The sequence below is a fragment of the Fundulus heteroclitus genome, unplaced genomic scaffold (assembly GCF_011125445.2).
Source record: "Fundulus heteroclitus isolate FHET01 unplaced genomic scaffold, MU-UCD_Fhet_4.1 scaffold_52, whole genome shotgun sequence".
NCBI lineage: Eukaryota > Metazoa > Chordata > Actinopteri > Cyprinodontiformes > Fundulidae > Fundulus > Fundulus heteroclitus.
In genome coordinates, this window is record NW_023396945.1 from 1022319 (window position 1) to 1043747 (window position 21429).

Sequence of the window (21429 nt, forward strand, 5' to 3'; positions counted from 1 at the left end):
GAACAGATGTTTCTGAGAAACATTCCCCAGTTTTTTTTTTTTCTCTCCTCCACAAAAACCCACAACCTTTAGTTACAAAGGAGGAGGTGGAGGGAGAGTCAATACAAACATTTCCTTGGGAAGGAAATTGTGGACAAAGTCTAAGGATGGGAAAGAAGAAGAGCGCTGTAACCATGCAATGTCAGGAAATAAAAGAAAAAAAAACAGTATTTGTGTGTATTTGAGCAAAATATAGAATTTGTTTATTCTTTACATTTTGTAATGTATAAATATGACCTGGTCAAATAACTGAGGCATTTTTTGGAGCCCTACATGATTTGGTTTTCTCTGCTGTAGGAGACTTGAAAATCTTCCGAAGCACCCGAGGATGTAGCTTTTTTCTACTTAAAGTTTCTTCCTGCTCATGCTATGGCAGTTTCATCCTGCAGCTGTCTGCAGGGTAAACACTTGACCGCTTGTTAAGAAATAACAGTTTTAGTGCATGATAAAAGTGTCTAAAGACTTTTCATTGAGATGATTATTTCAGTGAGACATAGAGAATAAGCACATTTAAGGCATTAAACTGTGCCTTCTCTTTATCAAGCTAAAAAAAAATAAACAGTATTGTGTATTTGGTAACACACTGCTATTATCTTCTCATGTTTTACTTTACCTTACAAAACTGTTGCAAAAAAGGACTTCCAGGAAGTTAGTAAGTCATAGATTGATCCTAAAAAGAAAAACTAAGTTAGACATTCATATACTTTATTTGTTTGGTTTCCAAACTGAATAAGGCCTCGCATTACTGAAACTTGGTCTAACACTATCATGTTTAAAATGGAAACATTTATTTCAGTTTTCCAGAGGATTTATTTGAAAAAAAAAAACGAAGCAGAGTATAGTATTGGTCTAAATTGTTGTTTAGTTTTTAGTGCCTGAATTTTGCACAGAATTTTAATTAATGTCCATAATATTTCGATTCAGACATAGATAATTTATCCTTGCTTCAATAGTCTTGGAGAAATCACAGTGAAGAAAAATGAGAAGTAGACTTGCAGCTTCAACAATGCAAAGCCTAGTTCGGAACAAGCTATTTAAGTTGGTAAAATAGTTTGTAGCATCAGAACAGGTAATACACCCTCACTAGTTGAGTCCCTACTAGTTGCAAGTCAGAAAAACATTATAAGGCAATATTCTAAGGAAATAATATGCCTTTTCCTTTATTTTATACATTCAGACAACAAAGGAGTATGTATAAATCATCAGAAGTGCTAAGACAAGGTTAATTCCTGCACTTTTCATTGTGTTTTAGAAGTGCAGAAGCAATATTGGATTCATGATTTGAGGGCTGCTATGCGCGCTCCAACTGTTACAGTCAGAAATACCCATTTAGAGCCGTTCTTGTTGCATTTCTAACTGGGAACTGAAAAGGAAATGCAACTTTGCGAGAGCAAGCCACAGTAGCAGTAAGAAAACCAGTGGGCGTTGCTAATTTGTTGTGGTGCTATCTGTTAGCAATACAAGGTTGTATGTATTTTTCTTCATTTTAGGCATGTAAACACTAAGAAATATGTTCACAAACATGTATTGTACATCCCTATGTGTTCCACCGGTAAAAATGCTACAAACTGTGAGAAGTGCTAATAAGTTTATCCTTATATTCACTACATACTCTATCTGTGAAGGCCATGTTGAATATTGAAATCAGGGCTGTTCAGCAAGCTTGATTTTCCCAGTTGGAATAACAGCTTTAAGCGCACTCTTGTTATATTCTTACTGAGAACTAATTGAAAATCCAGCAATTAAAGACAAAAAGAAGACAACAGTTGCCAATTCCAAAACCAGTGGGATGTAGTAGCTGTGACGCTATCTTTTAGGAATATAAAGCAATAACTGCATTTCTCTCCATTTTATTCTTTCAAAGACCACAGGAAGCTATTCCCTAATAGATATTGTGAAGCACTGTGTTTTCAACTTATTTGATGAGAAACAACTGTGCTAATAAATAGTTTAATAGAAAAGGTCCTATAGGCACAGTTTCGCTATACATAATTATTCTTTTGAGCCCCCTTCTGGGCTGATGCGGGGTCCCCAACCAGCTGCTGACTTAATTGGCTTATTCCTCTTCTAGATAATGGATGTAAACCTGATCTCTTAAATCACATAGCGTTGAACCTACTCTCAGAGAAATTCAAATTTAAGACAATGTAAACATGGTTTAAACATGTATAGTATATATATACAGTAGATTAGCTCTATGCAGGTGTTATTTTCTCCAGATAAAATCAGACTGTAGGGCGAGTTTTGAATGCAGATTCATGTTCACAGTAACATAAAGGTGAAGATACTTTTTCAAACTTTACTGTGCTGTGGAAGGCGCTGTTAAAACAGGGAGAGGGTTTTTTTTTTTTTTTTTCGATGTGTGCAAAACAAGTAAGATAAAGATTTGCATAGTATGCCTGGGACGGTGTGAGGTACGGGGAAAGCAGAGGAGAGAGTGAGCCATTCAGAGAGATTACATCCACTACAGAGACGGTGTGCTGCAGGCTTCATCATGTCCGTCTACGGAACAGAACAGAAACTCCTGTATCTTCTCGTCGTGGTGATGGCGGGAGCAGAGGTCCAGGACAGCATCTCCCCGGAGTGTAAGCAGTTCTTGTACATGGGGACCGTGCCGCGAGGACTCGAGGAGCAGCCTTTGAAAAAGATCTGCCAGTACTATTTAGGCAAGCCGCGGTTCTTCACCCTCTATGACACCTTCAGCCACATCCCTGTTTACTCTGCTTACACTTTCAAGCGCTCAGACGGCTCCAAAAAGGTTGATGTGCCCTGGATGTACGAGCCACAGGTAGGAATGGTTTCTGTCCAAAGGATTGATAGCAAATTAATTTTTCGTTTCTAATTCTGACACTGTTTGTCCTAACAGCTTTCATTGGTGTCTGCATCCAGAGAAATGGAGCCTTTGCCTTCTGTAAATATTCACAAGGGTGTTGAGGATTCCCAGGCTGTCCTCGACGACTACTCCGACACTGTGATCTTCGAACGAGGCCAGCTCAATCCAGACGAGCACCAGGCCGACCCGGAAGACAAAGCGGCCACCTACACACTGACCAACGTGGTTCCCAGAGTCCGAGAGTTCAACATCGGTCCTTGGAAAACCCATGAACACACCGTACGCAAGAGGCTGAACAACTACTGCCGTGGAACCGCCTACGTGGTCACAGGGATCACCACCTCAGGCCACACCATTCGCCGCCTAAACGTCAACCGCCTGGGCATCCCTACCTACCTCTGGTCGGCCTACTGCTGCATCGACTTTGATCACAACGCTCCGTACTCGGAGCGCTCAAAGTTCCCCGCCTTCGCTGCTCATGGGCTCAACGACAGGGAAAGCAACAGGGTCCAAGAGATGACGGTGCAGCAGCTGGAGGACTTCCTGAAGAGGGTGACATACGTCAGCACCTCCTTCCAGCTCTTCTACGACAACTGTGTTCCTCCTAATACTGCCAACAGTCCCCTGCATTTGGCCTGAGAAAAGAAAAGTAGATGAGTTCTTAGTTACGTTTTCCCAGGGTAGACGATCTAAACTTCTCCATGTTAGGATCTTGACTTATTTATGTTTAACGTAACCTTTATTTCATTGGGTACCCAGCGATCTTAGTTAGAAGTATCCATTCAAAAAAAACAACAACCTGAAGTTCTCCAACACAGCTCAGTATGCATCACTGATATTATTTCTTTAGTGGTGCATCACTGAGCTTTGGTTATATACAAATGCCCAGAAACTCTTTACTCCCGTTATCCGTTTTGTGCTGTCTGGCAGTAGCTGGAAAGATACCTGCCTGTGAAGGCCGTTTGTTCCACCAAAACAGATAACACCGGTGTTTTACATTTTCTATCCCAGCCTCTTTAACTGCAGTACCGCTGAGGAGCTTGGCTTTTCCTTTCAGGCATAACCAGTAGAATACAGCTAAATGATCGCGCTGTCCTGCACAACAACTAAATCAAAGAAACATGTTCACTTTGACAGGCCAGGAATTTTATTAGGCTCTAATGGACTATTCTGGATTTGAGGAAAACATCAAGTTATTTATATTTAGATCTGGACCCCTGCTGCGGTAGTAATCTGAATAAACAGAAATTCAAAATGAAATGCCTGTGTTTTTTTTGTTGTTTTTTTACCATTGTTACTATTATTTTACTGCTCTGATTTAGTTTGATCATTAGTGCTTTCAATACTAAATAAAAGTAACAACCCAAATTTATGAAAAGAGTCCCATTTGATGATGTGACTAGTGAGGACATATAATGTACAAGCACATTGTTAGTCTTTACCCTCTCCACTATCTACAAGTTGACATATTTATCAGTGAATCAGTTATATTACTTTGGGTTATTGATGTATTTGAGCCATTCTTTTTAATAGTGATTACATAATAAGACCTCAATGCATAGGGTGCACCGCACAGAATTTATTACGATTTTTTTTCTGCTTCACAAAAAAAGCTCTTAACTTCAAGAAGTACTTAGAGGGTTCCAACCAAAAAAAAGGGCCTCAGGTCCAAATCCCTCACCTTCATTCTCAACTTGAAATCCAGCGTACTGCCCACACTGGATGTTGGATCAGATAAGACAGACAGACATTGAGCCGTTTGACCACAACAACAAAAACAAAAGAAAATCTTTTGATTGAATCAAGCTGAGGGTTTCAAACATATAGAAGCTGTGCTGATATCAAGCATGGAGGTGGTGCTGTCATGTTAGAGGTTGTTGTCAAAGGAGGTTGTGGTGCCCATTCTTGAACAATAGCAGTTCTTTTCAAACCATTTTCACCATAATGAGGTCTGTTATAAAGTCTTCTGAAATTCATTGAAAAGATCGCTGAGATTGTTTTTTTCTACAGTTTCCCATCAAGTTAACTCTGATATTGTTGTGTCTTTGTTACTGTATGACTATGTGATCTGATATAGCTATACATCTAGCTCTTCATCAATTATTTATGTAATCGTCTTTCCTACAGCTTTTGTTAAAATAACCTATTCAAATGTATCTTAGACAAAACGATAGAGATTAATTAAACTTAACTTCCTACCATTCAAATTAAGTTACTTTTTCCCAATTATTACCATTATTCATACAAATAGTGTAAAAAAATCTTTGACCATATCACAACTCAAAGGTCACAGTGCTGTCCTTCAAAGAAACGTTTTTTGCTACGAAGAGTACTGTCTTGTTTCATTTGTTGGACATCCAGAAAATGTAAAGGATTTGTACCGCAATGTCACAAAAACCGACAAAAAATTTATACATTTGAGTTGGGATACACATGGACTTTAAAATAGGAAAATTTGAAAACTGTTTGAGATGAAAGGAACCATCCTTTAATAAGGAGGAAATTGTCCTCGAGTAATTTATCTGAATCACCCAAACTATCAGGAAAACAAGTAAGTATGTCAGAGTTGCAGCCATGAGCAGCCTGTGATGACGTCTGCCAGTATGTGGGACTCATTTTTAGAATGACCAACCCAATGATGTAGCATTAGAGACCATCTTATTTTACCAATTTTAAATAGCTGTATTCTCACATGTGCGAACCCTTAAGAGTAGTAGGATTCTAGTTGCAGCCCTTTTTTTCCCCCAAGTATTTCTCAGTATTTCTCTACCAACTTTGCTTAAATGTGTCCTATTCTAAATAAAATATGTTCAAGAAAAGTTTTCCGTCTTTGATGGTGGTGTGCACTACATTAGGATTACTATAATGATTATTTACTTTACAATATTTACTGGACATGCTTTAAAGCAACAACAATAAATGTTTTTATGAAATGCAATCAGACTCACACGTTGGTCAATTTAACCTCTCTTAAGTTTACTCTTATTTTCAACCAAAAGTTTAAAAAAAACATTTCTGTACAAACCAGTAGCAGAGATATGAGAGCATCTAGAACGCTTTTTCTTGAATTATTGCATGAAAATATACAGTAAAAACATAAAAGTGAATATTGGTTTGCTCTACATCCTTGTACACTTCACAAAACCAACAATAAAGTTCACATTGAGAACCAAGTTGTTTCTCTCTGCCATTCACTTTGCTCATAGAACTCTAAAAAAAACAAAACACTATGCAGATTTGTGCCAGCAGCAGTCCTGTTCGAGGATGAAGCTCATCTGGTCTCAGTTAAACCAAACGGTGTTGAGCTGTGTCTGTTTCTTGATGCTGGTGTCCAACTTGAGGACCTCCCTGATCGCCATGGTAGCATAAGTTGAGGGAGGCAGAGAAAACTCCATCCGCAGAGCCCGATATTTGCCCTCTGTGGGAAGATATCAGACCAGCAGCACAGTTCACTTCATGTTAATCATTTTTACTAATGTCTACAGTTGAAACTGTTCTAGTCTTACATGGCTTTCATTATGATCTGCTAGAAGATAAGATAAGATAAGCTTTATTGATCTCACATTGGAGAAATTCACAGGTCACATCGGCTCAGTAATCAGTAGTCATAGGAAAGAGGAGTCAAGTAGGACGAGGAGCATCAAATATATACACAGTATGTCCTCGTTATACCATGGATCAAAAGGAGTAGGTAAGAAAAAGCAAAAAGAAAGAAAAAAATACAAAAAGAAATAAGGCAGAGGATGTCTTATGTACATTCAAGGTGACTTATATACGGTACATGTGCATTGACATATATTCGGGTGTGGTAGCAGCAGAAGTCACTTCTTTCAGGATTATTGCACAGTGTATTAAATAGAATTGCACATTAGTTATTGCAGTTTGGTTCTTACAGTTACAGGTCTTACAGCATGTTGGTTCTTACACAGAACGCAGTTACATTTATGGCTCATGGTAACAGATGCTGTTTTTAATTGGGGATCAGGCCTTTTTATAGTTCATCATCATTCTGAGATCGTTCTACATTTTTTCTAAAATGAATGTCATGTATATACAGTTAAGTAACACATCCCACCAATAGCATTGTATTCTGCAAGCCACTAATGACGTACAGAATGCAGGACTCTAAGGCTGTCAAATATGATAATTTTAGTATTTGATTATTCTATCGATTAATCAATAAAAAATTGACAGTGGAGAAATTTGGATGTGACAATGGCAAAAACAGGTAGGCGTAGATACCAGACTTGCACAAAAAATGTATTAATATTAACATCTTTAAAACTTTAGGTTTCTTTCTCTACGCTACTTTTTGCCCGTTGCTTTCTGTCTCCATAGTGGATAACCACACTTAGCATCCATGTATCAGCAGGCTAGGCTACCATTAACGTTAGCCACCTGGCCGGAACATACTGCGCTGAATAAATAAACAATGTAACGAAGCTTCGAGGCAGATCATTTTGCTTTGATGAATTTTATGAATCGAGGTCCTCAAATCGAGGTCCTCAAATCACAAACCATCGGTTTTTCACAACCAATTTAATCCTTGCTAGGGTTGTCAAAATAATCGTTCCAATATAAATCGATACTAAAAACAGAAGATTCATTCAAAGATACTACTTTGCATCAAAATTTATATAAACGGACCCATTAACATTTACCTAAATTGTTGCACTTCTTCCAACAACGGCGCTGCAATTGTGGATCTGATGCTTTTAAGGTCAGCTAACATGTCGATTACAACCAGAAAAACATGCAACCCTCTTTATCAACAAGATGAACACAAAAGTGTTGTTCAGAGAAACGTTCCCTATAAGGCAGACGGACCGGAAAAAAACGAAATGCTGAATGGTTCCACATGCTAAGCTATCGCTACAAGCTAATGCTGCAGGAATGATGTTTGAGAGCAATTTAGAGGTGAGTAAAGCTCCTGTATCTGCAGCAGATACCACTCAACGCTCCGTTTTACTGCGGTACAAATTAACACAGAAAAACAGTCAGCTGACGGATTAGTCGGCTAATAAAGTATGGCAAACAAGCACCACTCTCGATTACTTCTGTTTAGTTGTAAAGCTATCAGAGGCTAATAGTAACGCAGGTTATGGTGGAGCGAGACTGAAGCTGACAATTAGAGCAGAAAAATGTAAGATCCTGTCTCAACCTATCGTCATGCTGTAGTTGACCACTATAGAATATTTAATGCAGAAAAACATTTAATAGGGCTGCTGCTGAATACGTATGAATGGACCAGATCCATGTTTGTTTCGAGAGCAGAAGCAGCTGTAGTTTGATTCGGAGCTAGCTTTTATCCTCCAGACAGGTAAGCCAGTCTTGTGTTCCAGTCTAGTTAGACTTGTGTTGCTATGTTGATTCGATTCAATGTAATGCTACAATTTTGGCACGTGGGTTAATTGCTGGAGTTAGATCAGAAATGGGCCAGGCCTTCCTGTTATGACAGGTGATTAGCTGGTAGCCCAGCTAACAGTTAGCATTGTTTAATGTAGCCCAGCGGGCCTGTGAGCTGCCCACCATGATCCTGGCGTACATTCAGGGCATTGCCTTTTTGATAGAAAATGTAAAATTGAAATCGAATAACTGGTGGTGCTTAGACTTTGGAGGTAGAGAGAGGCATGGCTTGACACACGTTTTGGTCTACAGACAGTGCATCTCTAGGACTACATTTCTCCGAGATCTTTAACTCAAATGCAGACTTTGGTGCACTACAATCTGTCTTGAATTAATTTATTACAATTATCTAAATACAACAAGTGTTTTCAAAAGGAATACTGACCCAAGTCCTATTCTTATATTGCTAGACCTAAAAGAATGCTGTTTGTTTTCATCTGAGCCTAAATAATTAGCAAATTGGGTGACCATCTTTTATTAAAGCAAAAAACATTGGATCTACAGTGATTTACACATCCCTTTACAACAAAAAATCTGACTAATTTGTTCAATTAAAATCATATTTTGAGGAGCAGGTTAAAAAAAAAAATTTTAAATCACAATATATAAATTTGTTTGTCATTTTCTTGATTTTATTAATTTTTTGGCCCTCGAGTATTTCTGACTTGATAATGTCGAAACGTTTGGACACCCCTGGTCTAAGGAAAACTTACAATGGCTGCTGTTTAAGGAAGATCTAAAAACGAACAGACCTTTGTTGAAGACAGGAGCAGGTTTATTCTCCAGCTTCTCAAAATCACTGTGCACCAGAGAGATCCGGGGGTCATCATAGTTGATCACCTCCCTGCAACAAAACCAACGAGCATCAGCAGCTGCACCAAAACCACTTAATAAACTGACTTATAAATCACTGTAGCACACACAAAAAAAACAGACTAAAGATTTAGCTACCCGGAGAGTCTTGAAACAACAGTGATGCTCACTGTTAGGAAGATAACATCTTCACCTAAAAAGAAACAAAGGACAGGAAATTGTGCTAACCAGTTGACGTTAGTGGGTGTGATGATGATGCGTCTGTAGGCTCCTGCCAGAGAGTAGTCCTTCACTTTGTGCCTCATGTTGTCGAGGTCCAGCCCGTCTGCAGAGAGCAGCTCTCTGTAGCCGTCACCAACTGACAGAAACGAGAAAAAGTCTTCATTCAGGAACCATCACTGATGGAATAACTTTCAAGTTAACCTAAACTACTTTCTTAACTTTATTTCTTGAGAAAAATTTACAGTTTTAAATTACGGTGTGGGGATGTCATGGATTGTCCAGCCAACCCCAGGGATGCTCAATTGAACTGAAATGAGGGGAACTTGGAGGCCAGGCTCATTATCCTGCTGGAAGAGGCTACAGCCATCAGGGAATATTGCTTCTGTCTCAATTCAGTTCTCTTTCTTATTACATTTCACAGAACCCCCCCCCCCCCAGTTTTAATTATTGTAATATTACTTGAAAATGTCAGCATTGCTAAAATAGATCTTAAACATTCACATGTCCAAATATGTTTGGACAAGTATGACACAGGTTGATGTAGGATGTCCACATTTTTTTTCATATGATTAAATATAATAAGAGGAAAGGAAAATACAGAGACGTGTCTTACTGTGGTGGGAAGGGTAGATGACATCATACCCTGGAAGTGGCATCACGATGTCATGGATGGAGTGCGTCTCAGCCTCCTCTGCAGACAGCGGGTGTGCTGTGGCTTCAGGAGGAGAGAAGAAGCAAAGAGGAGTGAAAATACAGCCTTTTATGGCATTTTGCTCATGATGAATCACTTTACAGCCAAACTTTATCAGTTCAAGTTTAGAAATACTTTCAGAACAAGAGGAGCAAGATGTTAAGTAGGAAAGAAAAACTCACAACCCATTATCCCTCTGTGTGTCTGCGTGTGTATGAACTCATTTCTAATAAAAAAGGTACACAGCCCAAGCATGGATAACGCATAAAGGTTACAAAAGATTTCTGTATCTTTATCTCTAAATCCTTTACCACTTCAAAAAAAAAAAAAAAATGTGACTTACTTCCCCTGAGAACTAGATCCCCCGCCACCGCCTTCAGACCGAAGGCTTCGATCCTGCGGCTCACCATGGTGTTCCACACCACGCTCTGGTAGCTGTGAACGTACATCAGCCGGTTGTTTCGGGGAATCTAGAAAAAAAAAAAAAAAAAAAACAAAAACCGCAAAACGGATCATTTATCATTTCTGCTCAATTCACATCTAAACAAACCTGCAATCAAAGCGAAAGAGCACTGGACGCTTTGCATGTAATGTCATTTTAGAATACATTAAAAACACAAAGGATTTTGCCCTAGACTAGTCTAACATGCACTAGGTTATATTACACTGATTACAGATTCTTTAAAACACAGTTTATAATTTGTGGTAACAAATAACATAGGAAGTTTTGCAAACAATATTGCTAACGTCCCGTTTTTGTGAACCCCACAAGTCTTCAAAGACTTACTTTGAAGATTCACAGTGAAGTCGTTCAAAAGCTATGAACTGCTTTAAGGATATTTTCCCTAATAGTGTGGACATTATTTGGTGCTGTGTAACTTAACAAACCCTAAGACCAGATTTTTACAAATGGCAGCTGTGGAGTGTCAGGTTCTGCGGTCTCAGCTGCGCACCATATTGATGTTGTTTTATCAGAAAGGATCATTTAGAGTGCAGAACTTGGAGCCTTTCTGAGGTTCTTTGGTTTTGACTGAGGTAATTCATTGTAATTTTAGCTTTCGCTTCAGCTTATTATTTGCTGCATCTGAATGATATGTGAAATTCAACTCAAGAAAAAAAATAATCGCGGATTGGAAAAGTGAATTGTTGAGCAATCAAATGTTAAAAAAAGTGGTAGGCACTGGGGGTCTTGATCAATGTGTTGCCAAGTTTTCACTATTTCATGTGTATTTAAACTATAAAATGTTATTCTGCCCCCCCCCCCCGTTTTAAGCTGCTAGTATCAAAGATGGAAAACGAACCTGTCCGAAGGCGGTGACGATGTTTTTCTTGCCGTACATGGAGAGGCCCCGCAGCAGCTGTCCCTCCACACAACGTTTGTTTGGCAGCTTTTTCAGTGCAGCCTCTGGGTCCTGACTCTTCGCCCACTCCTCCCTGCAGCGAACCACATACTCTTTCTCGGCTGTAGAAAGTGATCAAGATAAAGGAGGTTTTAAGATACTATTTAGTCAGTGGGTAACAAAACCTTAATTTACCCAGCAGAACTTAACTAAATCCAACGTTTTAAGAAAGTGCAATGAAGGGAGAAAAATTACAACCATTTGGTTTATTTGGCTCTCACAAAGTAAGCTCATAAACTGCTTAAATGATTCTTAAGGGTAAATTAAATTAATTAAAAACAAGCAAATCAGGAAGAACAAAAAATGTCAAAGTACTTAAAAAGAACCGATCGGTTGTTTTACGCATTGTGTGATGTCATCAGAGGCAGGGAAGCTCGCTTTGAGGAGGGTAAGTTTGATCTTTAATAATTCCTTGCAGCATAACAGCAAGTCAAACAGAAAATGCATCTATTGCATGGTTTTCTTTTTATCTAAAGTAAGTCGGATCGACTTTAAAGAAACGTCTGGCAGGCAGCTTTAATGGCTTGACTTTAAAGGCAAAGACAGCGTGAGGAAAAGACAAAGATTACCTCCAGGCCGGGGCTTCAGAATCAAATCCACCACCTGATTCCAGTCGTTTCTCAGTATGGCCCTAAAACATGCAAAACCAGACGACCTGAGTCCTCCGCACATTACGGCGGCGTCATAATTCGTGCCATCCGGCCAGGATTGCTACAAGCAGTTCACCTGCCTACTTGCTGCGTGGCCACGGCGGTGGTGCCGAAGCGCTGCATCCCGTAGTAGTTGATGAAGCCGGTCTGCTTGAGGGACGTCATGGCCTGATGGACCTGCTCATCGGTTCCTGAGATGTTCCTGGGGAGCAAGAACAAAAATCACAAAGCAGTTTCTGTTAAATCAATAAACCAGACAATTTTCCATGCTTCCTCTGAAATTGACTGCTTTTCCCAACATGACCCCAGTTCTTGTTGCCCTTGCAGAAGATTGGGCTTTTTGTTGATTAGACACGAAATTCAACCTTTACAACAGGAATCCACCTCAATAAATTATCCTGTTTTTGTTCCCCAGACAACAAAGTAACAATTTGCTTCCATTGTCTTGTCAAAGCCAATGTCTAGTTTAATATCAAGATAATTACACTAGACATATCATATCATATATTCCCCAAGAAGAGTCCAGTGTTTCTGATTACGTTGATGTTTTTCTGCACTGCCAAAAAGAAGACGCCCCTGAAACCGCAGCTCCACGCTGCGGGTATCTGCGGGTATCTGCTGCAGTCTGAGCAGATACCCGCCCCAACGCTAAACCGAGAGCGGCTCTGCCACGCCTCCTCTGTTCGTCGGACCTGAACTCAACGTGCTCTCCTGACCATCGGAACGGTTCAAAATAGGAGGAGGCAGTCATGTTTCCATCAGTGGGTTTTTTTCTGGGTTTTTGCAGCACTAATGGCTCATTTCTTTTACAAAGTAGGCTGACAGGAAAGGGGGTTTGAGAGAAGGGGGAAGACATGCAGCAAAGGACCTTGGGCCTTGGGTGTCAGCCGCGTCGAGGACTAAGGCCTCCGTACATGGGTCGTGTACATGACCCGGCGCCATCGGAGCACGCCCTCCATCAATGTTTTAATGCGGATTTTGACGTATTGCATTAGAAGAGGTTGATGGAAACGGGAATTAACTTACTAAGTGTCGCAAAAAAAGTTTTACGCTTGAGATGGTTATTGATATTTTAGAAAAACAGTAAATCCGCTAAAGGGGAGATGGAAACAAATTATTTAAATCAGTTCTGACGTAGCGAACATTTACCTCACAACTGTTTCTGTTGTCTTCTCGGATATTGCCACAACACTCGAAAAACAGCGTTATAGAAGTAACAATGGTACTCCCATAAGACTCAATCATTTCTAAATCTAATCCTTAAAAAAATAAACACTCGGCACATTCATTACTGATCTGTGGTCTGTGCTAGTTAGCAACATCTACTCCCCGTTTATTACAGCCACTGTCAACATATAACAACGTTACGCTGTGCGTCTCCTGGTTAATGCGCTACAAACCAGTAAATGGAAACACGTCTGATACGTGTTTTTGTTTAACACTTCTCAGATGCTAAGCTAACTTGTACATGCCTTAGCTAGGGATGCTGCTGCACTACCATGCATATTGCATTAATATACGTTATGTAAATATTACATATTCTATTATTGTGTGTTATGTAAATAGCCTGGAGTTTTTTTTCTTCCACTGTCCAATAGTTTTTCCTTTATTCAATATTTACGCTTATCTTCTACTCTTGGTGTTTCTTTAGCGCTAATTTTATATTAGACCGATTTACCCTTTTTTCTTCTTCTCTTTTTCTCATTGCTAATAATTATGTGCAACTGTCCGTGTGTTTGCCACTGTCACACCAGAATTTTCTCATTGCGGGACAATAAAGGAATTCTTATTCAGAAATATTCTTCCCTTTTTTTTTTTCTTTCTTTCTTCTTTTATATGTTCAGATGCAGGCCTGGACCAAACAGGAGCCGAAACTGTGTTTTCCCTTGCTCTCCTCTCACTAACCTGCACAACAAATGTCCACACGGTCCTCATAAACATGGTAAATTGTGTCTGTTATCTCAAATGCTAATGCTAAAGCTAACAGCTAACTCACTGTGCGCTGTGGCACACCGCCAGCACTCGTAAACATAATAAATCATCATAATTAATGCAAAGAGGCCTGAAAACATCTGTTTGTGGGCAATTACTCTAAAAAATGTGTTTAACTTAATGAATTGTGTTAATTAAATAAATGATCTTTTCAATAATAGTTACATTTATTGGGGTCTTGTAAGTGATATTAACCAGCAGGAGGTTGGCCAGAGTTAGTTTGGCTACCCCCCCCCCCCCCAAAAGAGGGGATCAGCACCACAAATAACAAAAAAATAAAATAAAGAAATTAAATCCAATGTGAGATTTTGAACAATTTGAGAACATTAAACATGTAACCATAAAAAAAAAAAAAAGATTAATGCAACCGTTAATTTCACGGGTGCTAAAATGTTTGCGTCAAGGCGCAAAGCTGCAACATATGAGCGGGAAAATAGTTGCTGCTGACCTGATGACCACGGTGAAGTGGTTCCCCTGCAGCTCCCCGAGCTTCAGAGGATGGTTTTTGTAGCAGAAGTTGCCAAGCTTCAGGTTCATGAGGCACTTGTTGAGGTGAGCCAGTCTCTCTGCAGTGATCCTACATAAACAACGGGAAAACGAGAGTGATGCACAACAGTTCCTCCGTCCAGCATCGACGGTAACCGTGGCAGTAAAGTGGTCCAAAATAACAAAAGCTTTTTCTTAAATCGTTCCCCACTTACTTCAGTACTGCGATTTCCTGCACTGTGATGGCTCTCTTGTCCTTGGTGCCCATGTAGGAGAACATGTTGGGCCTGAGCCTGGAAAGATATGGACCATTACATACACCTTAAGGTATCCGTTATCAACTATGATGATATTTCAACAGTAACTTAAAAGATAAAAAATATATATATAATAATCATCAAAACCAGACCTGAGGAACTTGGAGAGCAAATTGATTGCATCCATGGTATCTTTGTTCTCCTTGTAAAGGACAAAGTGGCAGTAACTGCCACGGTTTTTGGGCCAAAAGTGTTTCCTTGGAGCTTTTGTGGAGACAGAAAAAGAAATCATGAGAATCACTTAAAAAATGCCTTTTAAATATACAAACTCACCAAATAAACCTCTCATTGTTTCAGTAATGACCTTAAAGATGTGGAAAGTGTTTAGCAGTGCCCTATAGACCCCTTTCAACGCTTTAACTAACTCCAAAGAGAAAAATAAAAAAAACTGATTTAGACTGAATCTTTAAATAAATGATCTGGTTACATAACATTTCTGGCTTTACTACCTTAAACTAAATACGTAGGAATTTCAACCAGCTCCTCTGTCTTGCATTGAGAATCAGTTCTTACCTGCGGTTGTTTTGACTTCTATCCACAAGAGAAGAGCAAAAGGAGGATAGAATAATGTTACTAAGAAACGAGGCTCTAGCAAAGCAAAGGACGAGCTGCCGTGTTGGGATGTGGGTCATGCATGAGCCTGGGAGAACTGCGCTCAGTTCAGAACGTGTCTGTGCATCACATATGCTTTTTCTCCGCATGACTGGTTTAATGTCCACAGTATGACACAAAATATCAAGGAAGCATTACAATAAATGAATAGGTTGTTCCATAACTAAGAACGGTGGGAGACCTTTGAGCAGAACCATGCAGATGTGTTGGTCATGCACATGTGCATGCATCGTTTTTCTGCACCGACTACAATGCCCCGCAAACGTACTCATGACTTTTTCTAACTTAGTCATGTTACAACCACAAACTTTTCAGATTGAGAAAGTTTCGGTTGTAATGTGAGAACATGTTAAAAAAAAAAAAAAAAAAGGTGTGAATACTTTTGGAAGGCACTGCACACTGCAGTTGGGATCCAGGTAAAGAGAACATGCGGTAAACCTCATTGACGTACAGGTTGATGGTCAGATTCTGATTCTGCCTTCCACACACCTGCTAAAGCCTTCTTCCCTGCAGCGTGATACGCCACGATAAACTTCTGCCCGTCTTTCTCTTCCGTCTTTGTTTCCAGACCAGGAAACAGAGTCTTGATGGCTTTGTGGACTAGGGTTCTCTTCTCCTTCGTATCGTCTATCATCTACAGAGGTGGGGGCGAAAAAAAGGCTAGAAACATTATGGAGAAATGTCATTAGGCTTTAGCGTCGGGTTTAAGCCTTTTCCCCCCTCAAACTTAGGCTGGTCTTCTCTAAAACTTACCTCGATGGAGACGTTTCCTTCTTTATTCTTGAAGAGCTGCAGCTCACTGAGCTGCTTTTTCTGCTCCTCGGTCAGCACTTCGCAATCCTGTGGTTGCTGCTCTGTTTCTGCTTCTTCCTAAAACAAAATGAGGTTTGGATTAAAAGGCGTGAATACTTACCAGCAAATTTAATAGTTCATTACAGACATTCTTAAAATGATGGCTTTCAAAGTCCCCGACTGAGCTCATCTCCTGGTACCTGTGGCAGGTGTTATGTCTGGCGTAGCCCCCCGTGAGTCACATTGATGCGTTTGTGCAACAAGTTTTTAAGAATCACCCATTTCCCAGTGCACAACTTTAAAACTGCATTATCTAACTAATTCCCCCCCATCACGATGATGATGATATTGAAAGACAGACTTTGTCGGCTACTGCGGCTCCCTGTCTGTCCTGATCTCGTGACTTTCTCTGCCTGCTGTCCTCAGATGGCTCTTAGTGTAAAGAGAGTAGCTCAGAAAGCAGCCGAAACACTAGCGATTGAAATGTATGACGTTCAAAGGAAAATCCATAGGTTATGAAGCCTCAGAAGAACTTTTTTCACACAGTTGGTCCACGCTGGAACCGAGTCATGACAGAGAGGGAATAAAACATGAGATCTCAGCCCAATGAAGACTGTAACTGTGTGTTGACCCAACACCTCTGCTCAGAAAATGGACACTAGAGCATCTGGAACGTCATTGATGGGTGAAACCGTACCAATGAGATGCAATGTGGTATTTTACAGGACTTTAAAGCTACTGAGTTTTCAAGTACATTGGTTTTAATGAAGTGTCGGCAAATGCCTTTTTTCTAAATTAAGTTAATCAGGATTCAATACATATAATGTATGGCTGCTTGGTGGATGAACGTTAACGGATATCTCACCACATTGTCTGTTGGGATGGAGAGGTCGTCCAAATGCACTATCTTTCCTTGTTTGTTGATTTCGTGCACAACAAAATCAGAATACCTGAACACAAGCCATGGGAAAGGAGCTGATTATCAAACCCAAATAAATCAGTTTGAAGGAAATTATACTCGTGAACATATTGCTGACTTAGACAAGAGGACCAACCAAACCTTTCCTTCAGGATCCCAGAGAAGCCTTCATGGTCGCTGACATACTTCAGGATGCCAACGTCCGTCTCAGTCAAGCCGTGCTTCATCATGTCGGCGAAGCTCTCCCCGCCCTCCTCTCCATCACTCGCCTCTCCTTCCGGCTCCTCCACCTCCTCCTCACCACCACCACCACCATCTGGGTTGGGGCCACTCCCATTTTCATCATCGCACTCAACTTTTGGCTTCTTCGCTGGGGCCTCTCCGTCTCCGTCCTGCAGAGCGCATCTCTTCTCGCCAACCGGGGTGGGGTTAGACACAAGCTCTGACTCAGCCATCAGAGCCACGCTAAGCCAGAGCCAAAAAAAAAATATATTTTTTAAAGGAGAGAAGGAAGTAAGGCAGGACAATATTTCAATAACAACATATATCCATCGGTAGATGTTATTGATCGATGATAGAGTCAGTAAAAAGTTCAACAAAATAACAGTTTTCCTTCCCTTTGCATTCTATCATGTAGGTTAATACTTCAGTAATTACATCCTCCCAACCAATCACAAACGCACACCAAGGAACGCTCTGTCACCAAGCCCCGCCCCCTTCCAAGAGTTCAGCGAGCATGCAATCTTTTTTCTTTGCATAAACTTGCAGTTTTGGTAAAAAGTTGGTGGAATAAAGGGTTGAGTTTGATTTCAGTGTTTATGATTCCGCATCTAAAAATAGGACAATAAGCAATAGCATAAAATGGCCAGGGCTGCACTTAAAATATGTGCTTTGAATTTGTTGATAACTATCGATATCAATCAATATGATTTTGATTTTATGGATATGCCTGTTTTTTATATCTATTTCGCCCTGCCCTAGAAGGAAGGAAGAAATCATTGCAATTTTACATTCCAGTGAAACTTGCATCCCTCAGGGAGCAATGGGCAGCTTACAGCGCCGGAGGAGCAATCTTGGGCTAAGGGTCTTGCACAAGGACCCATAGTGGCAGTGTGCAGTGTTCAAACCAGGTCACTGCAGCCTTCTCAAAAGTGAAGCACTCTGCTCTAACCACTAGGCCACCACCCCCCAATCAGGTGGATTACTCAGAAAAATGATCTCTTCAACGTTCCCATTTCCAATGGCGATCTGTGACAGAAAATTATCAGTTTTAGAGACGCACAGTATATCCAGTTTCGATAAGATTGTTTGCAAAATAAAATTACAAAACACTGCTTGGATGCAGTAGTAACTGGGACAGTGAATGGACTGTCACTCATCCTAAAGTCTCCACCTAGATGTTAGAGATCATAGTGAACAATAAGCTAAAGACTCCAGACAGTGGAGGGGATGACGAAGGAAACGGAATAATAATAATAAAAACAATAATAAAAGTATTAGGTTTAACCGTAACAGATTATTGCAAATGCAAGCTTACCTACAGTCCAAGTCTATGTACAGCAAAGCTGTTCGTCTAAAGCAACGTCATCTTAAGAAAGATTTGACCAAACAGCACTGCTGGTTTTTTTTTTTGTTTGTTTGTTTTTTAAAATCAGGGCAAAATGATGACGAACAAATCAAAATCTAACAATTTAAATGCTGAATTGAATGTTAGGTGCAACATAAGATCACATAAGAAAACATTTTATAACCACACTTTTTTACAATACCTTTAGTTTCATAGTAAATAGGACCAAAATCATCCAATGACTTTTACTCAAATGCAAACTTTAGTGCATTAACCTGATCGGAATGAATTTATTAAAATGAGCTAAATACAGATAATAATAATAATTTATTTAAAATGATCATATTTTGTAGAGCAGGTAAAAACATAAATCTTTTGGTTATGTTATTTATTTATATTCATTTTTGGGCCCTTGAGTGCTTTTGACTTGACAATTTCGGCCCACGAGCCAAAACTTTGAACACCCCTGGTCTTAGGTGACTGAAATAAAGCCATAAATCACAGAGCAGAGACACGCCACCTACTGTTTAGGATGCTGTAGATGGAGCGGCAGGGAGAGAGCGCGGATCTGGAGAACTCTCCTAATCTTCCAGCCCACAGCTGCTTGCAGAGGGGTCTTCAAAGTCCAGAGCTTAACGCTGAGAATCAAGGAAACCCACCACAATGATTTAAAAACTTAGCAGCTGAAGCCAGTTGGTGCTAAAGCAGGTGAGGCTGGAACAATCTCTGGGAGGCCGAAGGCAAAACGAAGCGAGGCGTAAATAAAAGCGAGCAGCGCTGGGATTTAGCGACAAGCCTGTTTACCTGTTTCTGTTGATGCTCGGAAGAAGACGGGAAGTAATCAGAGCCAGCGTCTTCCACACGTGGGAGTGTGAGACCCCGGAAGCACATGTGAGCCTAAAGCCCGCCCCCATCGGGGATTGGTTAAAGGAGCTGTCCCTGAGGAAGTGACGTGTTTCATGATTTTTTTTTTCAGGATAAACTTTTAACGCGAGCAACTTGACTTGTGCAACTTTGCTACTTGATAAGGACAATTTAAAATCTCTCCAAATTTTCAAGCATTCCAAAATGATGTTAAAAGTTTTCATGCCTCGATTAAATTACTGGAAAATAACAAAGCCTTAAAGTTTTCAGATTTGATAGCAGTATACTTTAGCTAAACCCCTGTGTTTCTTGTTTTATTTTATTTTCCCTTTTGATATTTTTCTTACTTGAGTTTTAAATTATTTTTAAATTATTTTTTTAGTTTTAAAATACTTTTAGTTTGTTTTAAGTTTATATTGTCTTTTGTCTTATGAAGAAACTGTTATGGATGGCATGTGTTCAATTGTACTTTTTTGCTGTTTTGAAATTGTATTTTGAATTTGCTTAAATAACAAAATAAAAAAATCTTGATAAGGACAACATTGAAAAGTTAACTTATTTCAGGAATGTAATAAAAAAAACCTCATATAATATATAAATTCATCGCACGGAAAACTTTATATTTCAAACTTTTATTTCTATATAGCTATATATCTGTATCTATCTATCTTTTTTATATATATATATATATATATATATATATATATATATATATATATATATATATATATATATATAAAACATGTTTGCATGTCTTGCCCCGATATCCTACAGTGTGTGGGGTCTCCCGGGCAGCCTGTTGAATGTGGCGTGTAGCCAGTCAGAAAGCATCATAGTGCAGCGAGCATAAAACCCCCACTGATCTCTATTTACAGAATAAATAGAGATCAATGAGAGCCCCACTTTCGCATTGGCTCCGCTCCTTTAACAAACACCTTTTAGGAGGACCTGTTTTACGTAGGATTTTTTTTTTTTTTTATCGTTACGCGTGGTGTCTCTAAGGCTTTGAAAACCAGACGACTATTTTAAAATCCTGTTGTGTGAACCAGCCTTTAGTAACACTTATTTGGTACCAGGTTCTTTTTCCTGGGAAGTTCTGGGTCTGGTGACTCCAGAACCACTTGACTCCAGCCATAGTCCACACTTTGTGACTCTCCACCAAGCTCATTGACCGGTTTAGCTTTACAATCTGATCGAGTTTGTGGTTACTCAACTCCTTAATACCTCCTTTTCGGTCACACTTTTTCCTTTCACTCAACTCTACATTAATAGTCCTGGACAGAGCCCTCTGTACGCAGCAAGCAATGACCTTTTCCTGCCTACCCTCCTTTTTTTCTTTTTCTTTTTGTGTCCTGTCTGGCAATGTGGCAATAAGAATTGTTGTCTTAATGCCAAAAAGAGCCCAACAGATTTTACTTTCATAAGTGGAGCCTTACTGCTTTCACCGTAGTGCCCTGCTTGATTTATATTTGCAATAGGCTTTATTAGAATTTATGCTGGGACTGTTTCATGTTAAATGGACACTGATACAAGAAAGTAGAAGGGGGGAGGGGAAGGAGAGAAACAGATGAGACAAAAATGCCTAAAATGGAGAATAGGTGAAAAGAAAGAGGAGAGAAAGGGGAGACAGCAATACAACATCCTCTGAGTCTTCTTCACCTAAACTCCTTGTCGAGGGTGGCTGTGACTGACGGCTGCAAAACTACCAATTCCAGTTTCCTCCTGCCACACGGGAACGTGCCCAAATGCGTGCCATTAAACCTCAACTTGCCTGCATGTTGGAGCATGACTGTGTGCTTGTTTCTAAGTAAAACAGGGTGAGTAGG

The 21429-nt window shown here is 39.8% G+C and overlaps 2 protein-coding genes across 3 annotated transcripts; one reads left to right on the forward strand and one right to left on the reverse strand.

Moving 5' to 3' along the window:
• The first annotated feature begins 2481 nt into the window (after positions 1-2481).
• LOC105918064 (endonuclease domain-containing 1 protein) lies at positions 2482-4118 on the forward strand. The gene is made up of 2 exons (XM_012853062.3): positions 2482-2827; positions 2906-4118. The coding sequence occupies exons 1-2, from the start codon at positions 2534-2536 to the stop codon at positions 3509-3511; spliced, it is 900 nt and encodes a 299-aa protein (XP_012708516.2). The 5' UTR covers positions 2482-2533; the 3' UTR covers positions 3512-4118.
• A 1709-nt stretch (positions 4119-5827) lies between these two features.
• Positions 5828-19626, reverse strand: pus7 (pseudouridine synthase 7). Of its 2 annotated transcripts, XM_036132501.1 has the most exons (18): positions 19544-19626; positions 19264-19377; positions 17314-17637; positions 17119-17203; positions 16215-16331; positions 15951-16095; positions 15363-15380; positions 14942-15053; positions 14748-14825; positions 14495-14623; positions 12131-12256; positions 11974-12035; positions 11306-11466; positions 10348-10474; positions 9927-10028; positions 9320-9449; positions 9031-9122; positions 5828-6290 (listed from the first exon to the last, which is right to left on the reverse strand). In XM_036132501.1, exons 3-18 carry the CDS (start codon positions 17625-17627, stop codon positions 6154-6156), a joined length of 1935 nt encoding a protein of 644 aa, XP_035988394.1. In that variant the 5' UTR covers positions 17628-17637; positions 19264-19377; positions 19544-19626; the 3' UTR covers positions 5828-6153. The 2 variants fall into 2 exon arrangements, with proteins under 2 accessions (XP_035988394.1, XP_012708513.3); XM_012853059.3 differs by lacking the exon at positions 15363-15380.
• Positions 19627-21429: the final 1803 nt, after the last annotated feature.

Excerpts from the sequence above, each read along its gene's own strand:
- LOC105918064 (XM_012853062.3), top strand. The coding sequence starts at position 2,534 with ATGTCCGTCTACGGAACAGAACAGAAACTCCTGTATCTTCTCGTCGTG. Across the intron at positions 2,828-2,905 it reads CCTGGATGTACGAGCCACAG|CTTTCATTGGTGTCTGCATC; the intron begins GTAGGAATGGTT and ends TTGTCCTAACAG.
- pus7 (XM_036132501.1), bottom strand. The coding sequence starts at position 17,627 with ATGGCTGAGTCAGAGCTTGTGTCTAACCCCACCCCGGTTGGCGAGAAG. Across the intron at positions 16,332-17,118 it reads CCATCCCAACAGACAATGTG|GAAGAAGCAGAAACAGAGCA; the intron begins GTGAGATATCCG and ends ATTTTGTTTTAG. Across the intron at positions 9,123-9,319 it reads ACACCCACTAACGTCAACTG|GGAGGTGATCAACTATGATG; the intron begins GTTAGCACAATT and ends GTTTTGTTGCAG.